Genomic DNA, 19316 nt, shown 5'->3' with positions numbered 1-19316 from the left:
CGAAACCAGTCCCAGGATACATGTTTCTGGTCTAGGGAGGACCTGGCTTGGCAGTTCGTTCTGGACTGTTCCCGTGAGGAACAGGGTCAAGACTGATTTGCATAGGGCTGTGTCTAAACTGGGGTTGCATGGTGAGCAAAAGAACTATGGATTTAACCCAGATCTGTTGACTGGGGGTGAATGTTTGATTTGCTCTGCATTCCATCCATCATTTGTGTGTCTTTGAAATTTATATTTTCCATCAGAGCCGGGTCTTTCTTACTTCCACTTCGGAAAGCATTTTTTCACAGAGGGGCACTCGTATTTAAAATTTCATGTCCTCACTGTAGACATTTCAATTACCACATGGATTTCCTCACACCACGCTGGCCTAGCACACAGCCCGAGATAGATAAGTGATTCTTTGGTGGGAGGATCGGGCCTCTGCTGTCTGGTCAATCGGCCCATCATTTTCCAGTGGTTTACTGTTTAAAGTTTGATTTAAAACAGGCCTCTTTATATATTAAAACAATATTTTAAAACGCCACGTCAATCCTGGTGGTCTTTAACCTGCCCCGCCCCCCACCCAGACACAAACGGAGAAATCTATAAATTAAGTTTAGAAGGGAAAAGTGCAATACAAAAGTGGGACAATAAACCATGCTTATCACATTTTTTCCACAATTTCTGCACGGTTGTACCACGTTACAACACATGCTTTTACCTCTTATGCCTTAACCACACACGTTTTACATTGCATACATTTACCACACATCTGCCTTTAACATGCAGGTAAGATAATTAATATATATAATATATCTTGTTTTACATTTTTTAGAGGGGGGTGGAGACCCCCCAAACCTCCCATTTTTCCAACAAATTAACCATTTTTATTAGGGATAAATCCCTAAACAACTCCCTTTATTAAATACTATTACCTCAGCATACTCACACAACTACTAAAGCCTAAAATACTTTTACTACCCCATACCCTAAACAGACCCTTTCCACCCAATACCCTTAACCACCCCTAAACCATAAGAAATACCCTCATCAACCCAATAACCCTTTCCACCCCTAAACCCTATAAATACCCTTTACACCCCTAATCCCTAAAATACACTTACAACCCAATACCCTCATCACCCCCTACAAAAAGAACCAAAACATGGATGTGTTGTTAATGCATGCATGGTAAAAGCTATGTAGTAAAGACATTGCATGGGAATTGCTGTGTTGTAAAGGCTGTTTCCCCTTCTACTGTAAGCCTGCACATTTTAAATGCAGATATCTACAGAGTTTCTGCGCTGGTGCAGAAATGCTTTAAATATGAGGAAAAAGTGTAATGCCTGAGAGCACTTTTTCCTCATGTTTTCCCCATTTTTACCGCACTACGGCAAAGTATAAATAAGGCTGTTTGGGGTCATATACTGGAACGAGATAATTTTAAGCTTGCTTTTTTTATTATCTGTAAACCCAAGCACAATCCTTTGAAGACTGGGCATTTGCATTATTGAGTGCGATTAACATTGTCATGCTTTATCAGAGTACATAATCCCCTTCTACAGTAAAATCTTCAACTGTTTGACTTTACTGCCCCTGAAGAGAGAAGTGATTAATGCCGACCCAATCACAGTGAAATTATTTTGGTGATCCAGAAATAATGATGGTAAACAACAGTACTTAGACAGGATTCTTAACACGGTAAGGACCAACTGCCCAGGACCCAGCAAATTATCTCACAGTAACTCCTAAGCAGGATCCCATTAGGGAGTCCAGTTATTTTTAGACTCTTTGTACACTGCAAAATTTGCCTCACTGTGGTACGCTGAGCGAACCAGGAAGAGACACACTTTGCTCCAGCACTAGATTCTAAATTCATATACATATACTATCCTAAGCACACTTTTCTCAAACAACACCAACAAGGCCTGTGATTTATGACAACTTACAGGGATATGAATGGGTATTTGGTGTTCAACTCATGTTTGAAGCAGTCCTGGCTTCTCAAACTGTAAACACATTTACTTTTATCAATTCATTATTTATTTGTTGCTTAGTAATTATGCATGTAATGTAACCTACCATACCTGTAACCAAATTTGAGATGGGACAATTATTTTCTAACTGAACATCCCCAAGGAGATCAAGCAATGAGGATAAACTATTTGCAGCGCACTAAGGCTGCAACAACAAACATGTGAAACATGTCCTACCTTTGCACTCCTTTAGAGTTGTGATGTCGTCTGCTGATTTGTGGCGAGTATCCCCGTCTTCCTTGCATGACAACCTCTTGGCCTTTGAAGATGGCGCTTCCCTGTCGCTGGAGCTGCTGCGTTTCCTCTTTGAAGGCCGCGTGTGCTCCTCCGCCATTTCGGAGCTCACAGACCTGTCCCGCTTTTTTTTCTCCTTCTTCGAATGATGCTTGTGACTATCAGAGGCCTCCATGTCGGAGGACTCAGAGATTGTCCTGTGCCTTTTTGTCTTACTCACTTGTTGGATTCCTGAGTCCATGCTTGTATCCTTCACCTCTGTTGCAGATTGCTCGCTGCTCTCTTCCTTCAGTTTAGATTTCTTCTTTTTCTTCTTTTTTTTCTTGTCTTCTGCATATCATTAACATTTGTAAATAAAAATGAATATATGGAGATGCTACACAGAAGTATTTCTCGAACATGTTATGTGCTGCAAAGCAAAGACTATGTACCCTGCCACAGTACACATTACGGTGAAGGACGCAACAGCAACAAAAGATGCATTTTTTCCATATAACAGCAGGGTTTCAGTCTTGCAGGACAGAGTAATCTCTGGGGTTCAACACACTTCATAGTCCTTCAGATTGAATGGGTGACTGTCTGAAACATGCACCCTTTATGTCAAACAGCAGTTTTCCTGGATTCTAAATGCCAGTTTTGACCACAAGCGGGTAGCAATGTGTGCTCCCACTGCCAGGTCGCTTTTTCCCCTTTCCACTCCTACCCTTCCACCACCCTCAGCCAGAAGTCCATGTACCCATTTACCACTTACGTACTTAAAGCAGATAGAAAATGAGAATTTTAATCCACATGGACCTGGGAATTGTGTGTGATTGTACGCCTCGTAAAACCAGGTCCGCACAGTTATCCCCCATACTATGGTGTTTAATCCGTAATTGCATTAGCACAAATGTGTTGGAAATGCGGAAGCAGCAACTGCACGGTAACAGTAATTACAAGTACTGTGCAACTTGTGATCTGGACCTAGAGGAGACACTCTCAGCACGCAATGATAGAACTAAGTTAACACTTAAAACGAGGCCCCACAGCAGTGTCTTCTTCCCTGATTCCCACAAGTTAAAGTGCCCCGACACAGACCCATACATACAGGCATGCATGACAAGGGGCTCATCCTTTACCTTTACAATGTGGGCTTGCCCGAGTGTACTGCCAGCTGTGCTTTGCAATGGGTGCATGTGGTTATCTGGCAGTTATATATTTTATTGAGCTACACAACCAAATCTTCTCACAATGCTCCGCTCAATATGGAACAGATGAATTAATAAATAACATCATCAATCGGTTCACCGTATGGGCATTGGATATACCTGGCAAGTTATCAGTGCAAAACTTTGCCTTTGCTCAGGCCCTTTACTTAGCAAAGTTTCCCAAAACCATCTCAGAATGGCCTTTGTGTGTAGGCTGTAGGGGCTGGGCACAAGGCCAGACCTTCAGCCACACCGTGTTGTCAATGGGCATGGTCTTTGACCATGACTTATTACCACACCAAACTCAGAGCATGGCCAAAGTTCCCTCCCTGACCTTGATGACCTTTGGGGTACCGACTTTGGTTCTCCATTTTTTATTATAAAAGGTTTTTTGATGTTTTCCTAACAGTAAGAGATGACATCTGGGGATGTGTAACAAACAAAGGCATGCAAGCAGTTTTGTTCTCTAACTGCTACCAATTGTGAACATTACTTTTTTGTGAATATCGACTTGTGTTGAATGGCTTTTATATGTACTTTTACAGTTACCTACAACACAGGCCAGGTTGTATGCCATCAATGACACTGTAAATTAAATGCTTTAGAGTACATGATCAAAGCACAGGGCCTAACAAGCAAGCTTGATCCCTTTTAACGAAAAAGTATTTAAATTGTGCAGCTCATAACATAGGTGCTCAACTGCCATGTTTTTCTGAGATGCACGTTAAAACCTCAGAGAAAGGAAATGTACATTCTTCGATGCCCTTTCATAAACGTGGAAACTGAAATGAGATAAGGAGAAATGACATTGCAAGTTCTATCTTGTAAGAATGAGATAGACAAGTAGCAAAGGGATTCTGTGTACTTCCTGTATTTTGAACAAGAAGTATTTTTCACAGTATTCTCTAACAAAAACAGAAGCACAGCCTGAGCTGGTGGGCGTCGCTCCTTAAGTGCCATGTACACGAAAATGATATAAGACACTGGTGTAGGTGTCAGGCTACTGGGGAGATAAAATACTGAAACAAAGAACCCAATTCAGGCTTGATGGTAAATACAGTACAATAAAGTCGTGCCATGTACAAGAAAAGTATATAAGACACTTGTGTAGGTGTCAGGCTACTGGGGAGATACAATACTGAAACAAAGATCCCAATTCAGGCTTGATGGTACAATATAGTACACCGAGAGACTTCACATGACTTGCCAAATAATTACAAACAGACTAATTCAAATCTGCTGCCAAAAACTAAATATCACTTAGGTACAGGCTGGACTAATTGTTTTAAAATGTCAGATTAAATACAACTGGGGCTTATCTACCTTTTGCCCTAATCCGCATAATGCGTGTTGAGTTTTTTATAATGTTAATCATTCTAGTGCATATGGTCTGGAGACAAATAGTGCAAAATGCGAACTACTCTGTGACCATACTGATTTCGGGGCAGACCTGCAGGAGTCCGTAAAGAGGGACTTTGGTTTCTAGGTATCCTGGAGCAGCAGACATATCCAAGTATTAAGTGAAGTAAACAAAATGGTTAGCTTTTCTTTTTTTTTTTAAATGGAATGTCGAATGGTTGTCAATATGCAAGTTAGGAAAGGAGGTCCACAGAGAAGGGGCAAAGGCAGAAAACAATAACAGCAAATGTACATCAGTTAATGTCAATATGACAATGTAAAAGTTTAAGAGGTAACGTTGAACTGCCAGCTTGCCCTGTCTGTAGGAAATTGGGCTATTAGTTGTATTGGTTACACAAGTACTAGGTCCACAATTTCCCCATACTGGGAATCAAGCACTCCATTGTAGCTCTGGACTCTCTCAGGGTAGTGAAGCGAGCAGTCGAAGGCCTACCTACTATGGGGAGGTGGTGTGGACTAATAATCACCATTCACTGGCACACAAAAATAACACGGAAAAAATAATTGTCAAGTCAGTGCCTTTTCTTTAGAAAAGAAAAGGTACATTACGTACACACACACACATACACACAACTGAATACAAACTATTAAGTTACAAATATATACATTAGACAGATGGAAAAGACCACTTATGGCATTGGGGCATCACCCTCAACCCCCTAAAAGGTCATACAAACATATAAGGTAAGTCTATTGGCTTTGGTCAAAAGTTCAAGATCAACAAACGAAATGACAAAACACCATTAGTTTGGGAGGTAATGCAATAACCAATAATAGTCATGGGTAAATGCACCTATTAATGTTAATAAAGCATGTTCACCATAATTAGTAATCACCGTCAACATTATGTCAATAAAGCATTTTAAAATGATCATGACGTGTCAGTGTGCTTTTTATATACTTTCAAAAAATAAAGCTGTACTCATAATAACAGCCCCTAGAGTGTATCACTTTCGGATCACATAAAATGCAAACAAATTCAGCCCCTAGCGGGTGCTTCATTGCGTGTATCCACCATATACTCCTTCAGGCCACATTAGATGTAGCCATAGAACAAGCCCCTAGAGAGCACTACACTCCCAGCTGCAGAACAAACGCACCATCTTTGGGAGTGCTTCAAAAATTAAGGAAAAATTTCAGAGGGTCATGGGTTTCTGGACCCTGCAGAAGAAGGGTCAGTTCTTACATATTAGTCCTGGGGGCCCGTTGTTACTCCCACAGCCCCCACACCTCTTCATGAATGTGTTGGTGGTGTCCCTGTCCTCCTGGGGTGACCACAAAGCAAGAAAGATAAGAAAGCCCCACAGAGCATTATGGGGCACATTAGGCAGGAGCAGTGAATTTTGAATGAGCGTCTCTCTTGCTGAGCCCGGGAGTGGCATGGTTTGTTTTTCCTGGCCTGAGGCCCAGCCACTTTTTTCTGTTTTGTTTTTTAATTTAGGTCTGCCCCGGTCTTACTGCGCCTCCAAACGCAGAGCGCAGCTGAGGGAGCCCAACCCAGATTGCCTGTCCGGCTCCCATGCGATAGTCTGTCTGTCTCTCTCTCGTTGCTTTCTGCTGGTCGCTCTGCTCTCCCCAGACATGGGGAATGGGCCCACCACTATTGGGTGCATCGGTCCCCGGGGGCAAAAGTGGAAAATGTCAAGAAAACCCCATACAAGGTCCTTCCCTGGTGTAATTAAATTCAGAAATTCCGGGCTCGGCCTTCGCCCACCAAGGGTGTAACTCCTAAAGATGGGGTGAAGCCCCACGCACACCATTCCTTGGAAAAGGTCAAAGGACTTGAAACTACTATAAACATGTCCCTGTATGTCCGATTCAGACAATCGGGGGCTTTACTCCTGGTGGCAAGCTCTAGCCACCTGTTTTAGCAGACCTCTTCACTACCAAAGTGATGTAATTTACAGGGAGCTGGTTCTCCTGGCTCCCTGACACAGCCTTCCTCCTGGTCTTTGTCTCTGGGCACAGAAGTCCAGGGCTTTCCCACAACTGGTCCTCAGGGGCTGTAAGGGAGAGTCCTTAGTCTGTTTTGGGAAACAGGGGTTCCTCCTTCCAGTTGTTTATGACTGTCGCAGTCTCATGGTCCAGCAGCACGAAGCACAAACACGTCAAACAAGAGAGAGAGAGTCTCCCATATCTGCAAGAGTTTTTAAAAGTGGGTGGAATGTTCTAGAAGCCAGGCACTCATGAACAATCCTAGGGTGCCCATTCACATCTCTGCCGCTGCCCCAACTCTCCTGCACAGCATGCTGGGACAGTTAAAGACTGAGCCATCGAGGAGTCACTAGTTGCAGCCACTCCTAGGTTCTTAGCTCCACCCCTCATTGACATCACTGCCGTGGCCTTTCCCCTCAAAAGTTCAAAGAGGAGCTCGCTCCAGTTGTCTGGGCTTCTTCCTTTGTTCAGTGGGCCTGGGCTGTCCCAGCCCTGGTGCAGTCTGACAGGTAATTAATAGATGCAATTTTTTTTCTATCCCCACCCTTCCCTTCTCAGGCGCAGATGGAAGCACTGTTCATCACTACTTTTGTGTGGGGTGGCCTTTGTTCCAGCTGCTGGAGAGAAATTTAATTAACTTAGCACCACAGGGTGACAAAAGGCCGGGACTCGGATCCTGAGCTGAACCAGAGAAACATGACAATTCTGGAAGACCAATACATTATACAGATATCCTCTTGGAACTCGCAGATTTGATTTTCTTGCACAAGTTCCACCTTATTTTGATATGTCACTGGACTATATAGGCCAAAGGAAAGCAAAACTGCACTGTAAGGCAGTAAACACACGCAGCCCGCTTACCATGTGATTACAGTGGCTGAGAAACATGTAATGAGCCTAACCCACAGTAAAAAGTCAAAAAACGGGTGATCCAAAAATAAAATATAAATCTGGGCGTACCAAATCGGCATAACCCAATTGCAACACTGTCCGCCTGAATTATCTTCTTCCAGAAATCCAGGGACAGAATCTATGTGCACAGTTACAAAACATCAACTGATAAATGCAGACTAATGTGGAGCACCTTGATTGGACAGTTACAACATGGCAGTGTTGCTTTCTTATAAGGTAGAACTAACTTTTTTACGGAGAAGCAAGAGAAACTACTTGAAGTCCATGAAAACTGAGGTGAATCAGGCAGAGCTTTAAAGCAATCTTTGAGTCTCTTGAGCTCCTTTAGTGTTACAACATTTAAACAGTAGGTGTTGACATTGACAAGTGTGTCAGAGGCGCTGAAAGGAAACCATCAAAGCAGCTCAAGTTCCAGGGCCCACTAAGCTACAACCAAAGGATGATCTATACTATTGGCATGCTCCTCAGCCGAAGTTTTGTCATTGGAGCCCAGTGGTATAATAGATATGGAATCAAAAGTCATGTTGAGCCTGACCATAAAGACCCAGAGAATGAAGGATCCTGTCCGATCCAGATTTTCTTTAAAAACAGCCTATATCTATGGCACAAAAAGTAAACAATACACCTGTATGGAGACAACGCATGGACCAAAGAACATGACAAATGGTGTGAAACCACCACAAAGAAAATCCTTTGAGTTACCACATATAGCTATATTTGTATAAATTGCTCTTGTCTGTACATTATCCTAATTCTTGGTCAGACCTCTGGATCTTATAAGTTCTATTGAATGAACCCCAGACATGTCCTTGAAAATTGATTGTACATTTTCTAACAAAATGATATACATGTAGGAATTTCACTGTTTTTCACGATTGCCATCTATTACTGTGGTTTCTCCCTTTTTCAGAATAGTTTTAACCTTTGCTGGAATGATTGGATCCCTTAGGATCAGGACGAATGAGATTGAGTGTATGAGGAGTATGTGTTGTGTTGAATGATTGATTTGTGGGGATGTGTATCTTTTTCTCATTTTCTTTTTGTCATATTACATTAATGAACATTAACTAATTCTATTTTCAAATAAATATTGATCAAAATGAATCTATGAATATGTTCTAACTTTGTTCGTTGGTCGTTCCCTGCTGGGAGGGAGATTTAATTATTGGCGACTCTATTAGCGCCTTTTGATTTAACTCAGGTGGAGACTTTTCTTGTATTGTGAAACCACTTTAGTCGGAGTCGGTTGTCATGAGTGGAGCTCCTATTGTTCCCTCTTTCTCTGAACTTGCTGCCCTAAATAGAATGTAAGAAGATAAACATTGAAGCACAGGACTGACATTTTACTTGGAAGGCACTTGATAGGCACCCCCAAGAGCCTGCAGGAGAGCAGACTATTTGCTCTAGCAATGCCAGATCCCGGCATGGGGTACTATTGGCTAGACAGCCCCTGTAAAAGTTGAATATTGTTGTGAGCGCAGGTATTTTTTCTCCAATTTGTGGCCTTCAGCATCACAAGGAAGATAATGGCCAGTTCTGGAGGATGCAGAATATGATACCAGGAATGCCCTGGTATTCATGTAAGCAGACAATGCCTCACCTGCCACAGACAATGGCACTGTATTCAAATGATCTATAGTGGTCGAAGGCAACCCTGTATCTCAAAGAGGAACCATGGTGCATTTCATAAATAGGAAGAAACAATGTTCCATATAGAAACATTTAGCATATTTACTCATTTTCACTAAAACGTAGCTACTGTGTGAATGCACAGGTAAAAGCAATGTAGGCAAGTACTTCAGTGAGCTTGGTTTTGTAAAATATGTCAGATATTACTAATACAAAACCCCAGGGGTCTGGAATTCCGCTGTCCAGGACATACTGTTTGAGGTTAAGGACAACAAGTTTTCATGTTTGTCAATGGGACAAGTAGGGCCCAACCCCGTCGCATAAATCCTTTGTCTGCCAGCTTACAATACATTATAGATCAGGGAAGGCACTGTCTTCAGTTAAGGTAACATTTGTGTCCATATGTTAATGTTGTTAGAACTTCCATTTATGGTTCAGTAATGCAAAGTCTTAATTATTAGGGTGAACGAGGCAACATACCACGCTCCCAGAATGAGCTCTGATTAGATGCGAATATTTGCAGAAGCCTGAAAGCAGGATTGACGATTCTTTGCTTTCAAAATAAAATGTTCACAAAAATGCAATTAGAAAAAAAATGTTTTGCTAAACAAGTGGTGATGCACGTTAGTATTCCCAAAAATATTCATAATGGAAAATCAGAGTAACCAGTTTCAGCAAGATTATGTGAAACATGAAAATAAACAAACATTGTCAAAGCCAACAGGTCTGACATTGGTGGTCAGCTTTTTGGATTTGTTCATGCCTGTCTTGTTTTGACAAGGTTTTAGTAAAACGTTATTCTTGTGGGAGCTGTAGCACCCTCACCATTACAACAAACATTAGCATAAAGCAAAACTATATTTGGTCTAAAAAAAATCACACATTGCCACAGTAGTTCATGGCACTGAACAACAACTTGGTGTGCAGATACGCTCCTTGAGAAAGAGCAGAATGCGGTCACAAGCCAGCCAAAAAACAGAGAGAGAGATTTTTAACAAAATGTTTAACACCAGGCCTAACTGGAGCCAAATTTTTAAAGAAAGTCACATAAGTGCACCCATGTAATATGTCATTGCATTAGTGCAGATTTTCTGTTTTCACTAATTCGCAAGAACTTACAGAAGGCCAGCAAATCATACTCATAGAATTTATTTGTGAACTGCAATTTAGCACAAACAAATATGAATGTGAAGATTTTCTCTTGCGAAAATCTGTTGAGAGTTTACAAGTTCATAGTCCCTCCAACCACATTTTTCCCCAAACCTGGAAGATGTTTTACTTCTGCAGTTGTCATAAGTAAATTTCCAACTTTTTTCAATATGGGAAAAGAATAGAGAAGAGCTGGTGAAAACCCCTAAACATGCAAGTTAGTAGTTTTGCACAGACTAACAAGGGCATTCCAACCATGGAACTATTGCTTACCGCTACCTCCAGCCCCAGTACGCAGCTCTGCGGAAAGGTGGCAAAATAAAGGAATTGCTAGTCTCCAAACCCTACTAAAGCATGAGCCGTGGCATAGTCAGAAAAGCTATTATCAAAGCTCTTATAAAATGAAATTGCTGCCATAATGTGTTGCCGCACCACGTGGCCACAAAAGGCCAAATGGATATTTTTACAGGACAAGTAGATTTATGAAGCAACCTGTACCATGGACAAGTAGATATCATATTAAATTCCACTCCCCTGAAAAGTCGATCTAAAATTCAGTCCTATGCAATAAAAAGTCGTATTTAGATCAAAAACAGGTGACACATATAAAAAAAGAACATTGTGAAAAAAGTGCGGATGCAGTTCTATTTGTATTCAAAGGCGGCCTGGAAAAGAAAAACAACATTTGCATAGCCTTTAAAGTGTGGACTAATTTAAATCTGAAACGATGGTTCCCTGCCCAACATCATGAAAGAAGAGATACTCAGTTCAAAGGTTTCACGTTAATTACACAAAATTAAATCCAAGCCATGGGCCAAATGTCTACTTGATCTCCATCCCTCTATAGCAAGAAGAAACGTAAACGTGCAGGCTACCAAATAAGAGGCACTCATTTTAGACTCTTGATTTTCGGTGATCTCAGTTTTCTACATCCTCCACCCCTCATATTTATAAGTTGGCAGCATCTTTTTACTATTTCTACCTCTAGAAACATAGTTTCAATTAAATAATGCAGTCAGCATTGTAATGGACAACACTGTACAACACAGGCTGTGCAAACCAAGGCACTGAAAGAAGATGTTTTTTCTGAGTCTGTGTACCATTATTCCTGTGATTTCTCTACTTCCTATGTCATATGGGTGAAGGAGCAGGAGAGAGGGCAAGGATTAAAAAGGTTGGCTTTTTTTTTTTAAACTCTGCCTCTTTGGACAAGACACCTACTACTTGTCAAACAGGTCTAGCACTTTCTGAGCAAATGTACACTTTGAAAGTTCTTTTTGCACCACTTCCCATAGATTCAGAAACATTATTTTATTCTGTGCAGGTTGCAATGAACTAAAATGTTATGAAAAACAGTAGTATGACTGCTGCAGCAATAAGTCTTATTTTGAGTGTCAACCTTAGCTCCATTTGAGTTTAGGAAGTCATAAAATCCATACTATTCAAAAACCTAGTCGAGCAATTAAAAGTGGGCAGAAGTGGAGCAGTCTACTCTATAGTCCCAAGTATGCAGTATGCAATAGAAGGCCTTCCCACATGCAGTGCACTTGAGAGTACTAATGAGCTTGAATGTCCGTTACAGTCTGAGGCATGATTTAAATTCATACACAAAATCCCGACCAAAGCTGGTGGACTGAGGCGGGAGAAATAGAGTCAATGAGGAATGTCTAAAGAACTAATTTTCCAAATGATGATAAGCACCTCCTCAACACTCAAAAGGAAGATAATTGTCAGCAGGGCTTTGCCATGTGCACCTGGTGATATGCCCACTAAAAAGAGATTTTTTTTTTACTTCTATGCTGTTTTTTCTTAATGACCCAAAGAAACCGCAGGCAGCTTTTTCCAGCTTGAAAAGTGAAAATAGGCTACTTGTAAGTTCACTGCACTCAGCTCATTATCATGCATTTAAGGCAGGGAAATATATTTAGATATGAAATCGCCACACATAGGGTGTATCTCTGTGTTTTCTGCATCCTCTATCAGACATGATATGTAACTCCCATAGCCTCTGGACCCATGTGGGACCACATCAAAAGCAAGGAGTACGAAGAATGTATTAACGTCAACAAGGAGCTCGGAGGAGTTCACCTGATGTGGCAATATCAAGAAAAAATCAATTCCCCATGAAAGCTGTATTACAGGGTAAGCCTTTTTGGATTTGTTTCGACATTAGTTATTTCTCTCAAACCAGAGCCAAAAAGTAAAGATTGGTTCGGTGGAATACTCATGATCACGGTCGTGTGGCATATCCTCAGTGATAACAGCTCTCTTGTGCTTCTCAACATTTATGCATGACCTGTAATACAGGCTCTCAAGTAGCATCTCAAGCGAATTTCAAACGTGTGCAGAAACAGGCCCTGAGAACTAGGCTAAGATCACTTGATGCATGAACCACATGTTGCGATTTAAGAGCTTCATTTCAAAGAAGAGAACAAAAATCAAATCTCAAGTCCTTGAAAGAACATAACCGAACTGTGCGCTTGGACTGCAGTCCTTGAAAGACCCCAGATTAACATTAGCTGCAACCCAGATTAACATCGCCAAAAGTAAGATCTCTGAGGATCATATTCGATGAGGAGTTCTCATTTGCACCTTAAATCCATGAAGTGGTTAAAGTGATCATCCAGCAGGCTTTCTGTTCACAAAATATTCTTACTTTTTCTCCAAACAACTAGGTGGAGCTCACATTGGTTAAGGACACTTTAACTATTCCAAATTTAATCCATTCGGGGCTCACTAAGAATTCCATTGCTATTTTCTAAAGGCTACATTACCAAGGAGACAGAATGTGTCTGACCTTGGCAATACAGCCTGAAACCAGTCCTAAATGCATTATACTGGCTCACAGTGAATGCAAGGATCATGTTCAAGGTTCTATTTAATGTGCACAAAACTTACTAGGAAAAAAGACCCAGATTACCTAAACTCCCATTCTCACTTTACATGCACCGTAAATCTATGCTAAATGAACACACATCTCATTACTCAGCGAACCTTTAAATGTCTGAAGCTTCCAGGACGTTCGTAGTCCTAAATTATGGAATTCCTTTATCCCAATCTGAGAGCAAAACCAAACTACATGAGCGTCAGCAAACAACTCTAAACAGAGCACCTCTTACTTGCCAACAGCAAAAGTTTATAAAGGAGTGGGATTGTGTATGCAGAACATCGGAAAAAACTCTAGTGTATAAGCACTACCCCCCACCCCCACAAAAGAGGAAATCAGACTCCTCACAGTAAGACATTCAGCGCCCTAAAATAAGAGAGGGGATACATGCACTTCCAAAGATATAAATAAATGATAGAACATGTTTAATGAACTGGTCAATCTGACTGCCAACACCAGACTGAAAATTGGCTGTTGTAATTCTGATCGAACATTTGTCCCATTGAGTAGCAGATTTCCCTACAGATGCCATCTTTTATTACATGGCAGCTCAGAGGACAAAAGGCTGCTAAGTGGGATTGGTGAATTTGGCACCGGTTGTGTAGGAAAGAGCCCCTTTTTGACATGGTCACCCCCACTTTCTGCCTGGCACATGATGTGATTTCGACTGAAAGTGAACTGGTTCCTGCTAACCAGGTCCCCAGTGCCAGAGCACTTTCCCAAAACTGTACAATTGTTCCCCCATTTAGCAAAACCTTTAGCGCCCTCCAGCAGTCCCTAGCAAATGGTACCCTGGTACCTAGGGACAACCGTTCTATAGAGGGTACTTAAGGGGGCCTCTAATGGCTGCAGCGCAAATTGTGCCAACCAAGGGACCCATCACCAAGCACATGCAAAATTTCCATTGCAGGCTGCAAGTCTTGGTGGAGACAAAAGTGAAAATATGACATGTCACAGATCACTGTGTATTCACGGGGGAGGGGGGTGCACACCGTGCTTTTCACTTTGATCCTTCGTTTTAACCGATCATCAATGAATTGTGTGCGTTAACTGGGCGTGTGACTTGCCCTGTTTGGCACAGACGATGAAACAGAACTATGGAGAGCATAATTATGCTCCACTCCCAGTAGCACTGCGTAAAAGGATGTTTAATCCTTCGAGCTTCCACATTTAATTTACTCCATTGTCAATCCATGTTACTCAACTCTGTTTTCCAAACTCTTAATGCTTTTCTTGTTGCAATCCACATGCATGATTTCTATTGTGCGTTTTGAATGCTTCCCATGTTCAAGACGTGCCCATCCAGACCTATTCAAGAATACGATCAGAACACAAGATTTGTCCAAGACAGCATTTCTTTATTGACATCTAATACATTTCGGGTTTATATTAGCCCTTCGTCAGGGGTAACTGCAATTAAACCATTAAAAAAAAACAACCACATCATAGTTAAAGGGTGTGTGAGTATTTGCTGGCTGAAACTTGGCAGTAGGGAGAATTAGGAGCGAGTGAATGCGTGCGGTTAATGCTGCGACTAGATGAGGGACAAGAGCGCGGTGGGTAGGATTGAATACAAGAATGCAGAAAGTCATAGGAGAGCGGGGATGTATGAGAGACTGGTAATGAGGATGGGTGAGTTTAGAACACACGGATGGTTCGCTTTAGAGATCACATAAGTGAGATAGTGTGGCGAGATGAAGAATGGGACAGACAGAGGATGATTACGTTGGAGGGTAGATGCGTGGTAGTAGGTGGGAACCTGGGAAAGTCAGCATAGTTCAAGGGTGGGAATGGATTGTTTGGGTATAGAGGGGAAGAAGTTAATTTTAATTTTGAGGTTGTTTCTGTTTTAGAGCCATATGCACGGGGAAAAGGTTTTGTATTCACAATGTTTTACAAATAGAAGAAAGGTAATATGATGAACTGCATATGTTTGATCAAGGATAACGTAGTAATGATGTGTTTTTTTCTAAAATGGTTTAATTGCAATTACCCCTGACGGAGGGCGATTATAAGCCCAAAATGCATTGGGTGTCAATAAAGAAATGCTGTCTTGGACAAATCTTGTGTTCTGGTCGTATTCTTGAAGCGGTCTGGATGGGCACGTCTTGAATATGGGAAGCATTTAGAACGCACACTAGAAATCATGCATGTGGATTACAAAAAGAAAAGCATTAAGAGTTTGGAAAACAGAGTGGAGTAACATGGATTGACAATGGAGTAAATTAAATGGGGAAACTGGAAGGATTAAACATACTTTTACGCAGTGCACCTGGGAGTGGAGCCTAATTATGCTCCCCATAGTTCTGACAGATCACTGTGTGCCATGTCCCTAGCACTGCATGTAATATTTATAAGTCACCCCTACAACAGGCCTGACAGCCCTAAGGAAGGGTGCTGAATATTACGTGAGGGCATACCTGTATGAGCAGATATGCCCCTATTCTGGTCAGTCCGATTACTGCCAGTACAAGTGACCAGGGAAGAAAATAGAGATGTTTGGTAACAAACATCTCATATTAATAAACCCACACTGATGTCAGTGTTGTATTTACCAGTACATGCATCCAGAGGGCACCTTAGAGGTGCCCCCTGAAAACCTACCAGCCTCTGGTGCCCTTGCTGACTGGTGTCTTCCAGCATAACACCCGAGATGCTGTTCTGACCTCCTAGTGTGTGAGCCTTTTCTCTCAGGAGAGCCAGAACAAAAGCCTGTCCGCGAAGAGGGTGTAACACCCGCTCCCACAGAATGACCCACAGGTCTCCCTGGGCCAGCGAGAGGGTGAGGAAGGCGCCTCCCCTTGTTCAGAGCCCCTTGGCACCTGAATAGGTGGAAAATTAACTAGTCAGATAGGCTTGCCACCTCCAGGCTAGTACTACCCCTAAGGACATGATTATTTGGAAGTAGCCATATTTGTGATGGCTTACTTCGAAATTCTGGGACAGGGTTATGCCCACTTCCCACAGGAAGTGGTCATATAGGGGGCGCAGTAGCCCAAAGGGTCGCTAGCCCATTGGCTATTGCCCTACACTCCGCTAAATTCACTATTTTGGTGAGCCCCTGGCACCAGAGATGCAGATCCTGATGACCTAAGAAGAGAGAAGTGGTACAAAAGGGGGTGGTGATGGCTGGAGCATCTGAACCAATCAAACACTCACACCCAGTCAACAGATCTTGGTTTAATCCATCACCGTTCTTTAGCCCACTCTGCCACCCCAGTTCAGACATGGCCATATGCAAATCAGTCTGACCCTGTGCCTCATGTGAACAGTCCAGCCCGAACTGCCAAGCCATGCCTTCCCAGAACCGGAAACAAGCTTCCGAGGACCGGTTTCTGGCATTTCAGCCGTCTTCAGCCCAGCTTGTTTGAATCCAGTGGCAAAGTGAGCAAGGGACTCACGTCTGAGCATACCCTGCCAACTTATGGCGAACAAAGTGGTACAAAAGGGGGTGGTGATGGCTGGAGCATCCGAACCAATCAAACACTCACACCCAGTCAACAGATCTGGGTTTAATCCATCACCGTTCTTTAGCCCACTCTACCACCCCAGTTCAGACATGGCCATATGCAAATCAGTCTGACCCTGTGCCTCATGGGAACAGTCCAGCCCGAACTGCCAAGCCATGCCTTCCCTGGTCCGGAAACAAGCTTCCGAGGACCGGTTTCTGGCATTTCAGCCGTCATCAACCAGGCTTGCTTGAATCCAGTGGCAAAGTGAGCAAGGGACTCACGTCTGAGCATACCCTGCCAATTTATGGCGAATAAAGTGGTACAAAAGGGGGTGGTGATGGCTGGAGCATCAGAACCAATCAAACACTCACACCCAGTCAACAGATCTGGGTTTAATCCATCACCGTTCTTTAGCCCACTCTGCCACCCCAGTTCAGACATGGCCATATGCAAATCAGTCTGACCCTGTGCCTCATGGGAACAGTCCAGCCCGAACTGCCAAGTAATGATTTCCCTGGACCGGAAACAAGCTTCCGAGGACCGGTTTCTGGCATTTCAGCCGTCTTCAGCCTGGCTTGCTTGAATCCAGTGGCAAAGTGCAATTTGTTCGCCGGGCTGAAGACGGCTGAAATGCCAGAAACCGGTCTTCGGAAGCTTGTTTCCAGTCCAGGGAAGGCATGGCTTGGCAGTTCGGGCTGGACTGTTCCCATGAGGCACAGTGTCAGACTGATTTGCACATGGCCATGTCTGAACTGAGGGTGGCAGAGTGGGCTAAAGAACGGTGATGGATTAAACCCAGATCTGTTGACTGGGTGTGAGTGTTTGATTGGTTCAGATGCTCCAGCCATCATAACCCTGTGAGAAGGGACCAGGCGGACCTCCATGTAGGGTCGGACTACGGGACCCAGACTTCCCTGCAACAACAGGACGATGTCCTAAAAGTCCCGTCACACAGGAATCACGGACGGCGGTCCATGTCTCTCCTCTCTTTCCACAGCGAGGGACAAGGTCGAGAGGAGGAGCTACAGAGCGGGAACGAGTAAAAACGGACGCTACACAGGAAGAGGGGTCACCGTACGTCGAGGAGGCGGGACCTGGGACGAACCACGCGGAAGACGCCGAATCTCGGAGCCGGGAGCCGGAGCTGAACGCCGAGAGTCAAGACAGCGTTGCTGAGCGTGAGGAAGAGGCGGGGGAGGCCGAAGACCGCTGGACGGAGGAGTGGTGGTGTCCCCCGGAGGAGGCTGGAGAGCGTGCCGTGACTCAGGAGAGTTACGGCGGGGCCGGTGAGTAAACTGGTCTGGGGACTATTCTGGAATTGCTCTGTGTTACGGGTGGTGGGTGGTGACGTGTATGTCGTGGGTGGAGGGTGGAATGGATTAAGGGGAAAGTACTGCACTCTGGTTGTTTATCTTGGAAATAGTACGTGAAAGCGGCACACTGGTTGTTTATCTTGGAAATAGTACGTGAAAGCGGCACACTGGTTGTTTATCTTGGAAATAGTACGTGAAAGCGGCACACTGGTTGTTTATCTTGGCAATAGTACGTGAAAGCGGCACTCTGATTGTTTATCTTGGGATAGTACTTGGTCTACGGCTATTCCCTATTTCTTATCTTCTCACCCTGGCGTCTCCCTTCTCCTCCCTCTCCCCAAACCTTCACATCCCGAACCTTTGGGCACAACCTATCACCATTCCATTTGTCGAGCACTACCTCCGGGTGTAAGGACAAGGGTTACTTTTGAACAGACCATCTGACGGCCCCTTTTCTCTTTCCCTCTCGGTACCTCCGGGTAAACCAACGCCACGGAGCCCTCATCGCCCCAGGAAATCCATCATCTGGCAGAAGAGGGAGAAACCACTCTGAGTATCACGGCCAATCCTTTTAACCTTGAAGAGACAATTGCCGAGGGAGGAATTGCGGACCCCGTTGTGAAACCTAAGACTTTAAATCCTGATAATAAAAGTGCTGTTCGACAATATATTCAGCCTCCGCGTCTGTATATCCGACCTGCCCTCCCACAAACCCCCTTTGATACCACTAAGAAGAGAGAGGCCACTGGAGAGCCCCAAAAGCAGAGAGGAGAGAGAGGAAGCAGCCAACCTGGCATCATCCCTGCCGGTCTGGCTGCATCCCTTGTCGAAAACTAGGTAAAAGTCGACTCGTCCTACAGCTGTTGACTCGAGAAACTTGGGAGGACTGCCTGCCTTCGAAAAAACTCGAGGTCTCCAGTGAACAGCAAACCTGTCCTGAAGAAACTCCAAAAGAGGCCTGAGGCCTCTGAAACCGCCAAATCCTACACCCGAAGCAACCACTGCACCTGTGCCTCCTGCCCGAGTTGAAGAGGGCCACCAGTGTAAACAAGGCCACCCAGCCTTCTAGAGTTCGAGACCATCGTGGTTTTACTCCTCCTGCATTCCCAGACATAGCCTGAAGCCTTTGTACGCATGTTCCCTCAACCGCAATTGTTCCGGTAAGGTAAAACCCGACGCCT

General features: G+C 43.6%; 1 protein-coding gene across 2 annotated transcripts in view; it reads right to left on the bottom strand.

The window, feature by feature from the left end:
• The window catches only part of LARP7 (La ribonucleoprotein 7, transcriptional regulator), a 118663-nt gene that overhangs the window by 64018 nt on the left and 35329 nt on the right, over positions 1–19316 (bottom strand). For both annotated transcript variants that reach the window (XM_078676731.1, XM_078676732.1), the window contains exon 7: positions 2196–2582. In XM_078676731.1, the coding sequence (XP_078532857.1) occupies positions 2196–2582 (387 nt within the window). The remainder of the gene's footprint in view (positions 1–2195; positions 2583–19316) is intronic.

This window comes from Lissotriton helveticus, chromosome 2_1 (genome assembly GCF_964261635.1).
Source record: "Lissotriton helveticus chromosome 2_1, aLisHel1.1, whole genome shotgun sequence".
Classification (NCBI taxonomy): domain Eukaryota; kingdom Metazoa; phylum Chordata; class Amphibia; order Caudata; family Salamandridae; genus Lissotriton; species Lissotriton helveticus.
The sequence above is the reverse complement of the archived record's forward strand: the minus strand, read 5'-3'. Positions and strand labels throughout refer to the sequence as shown.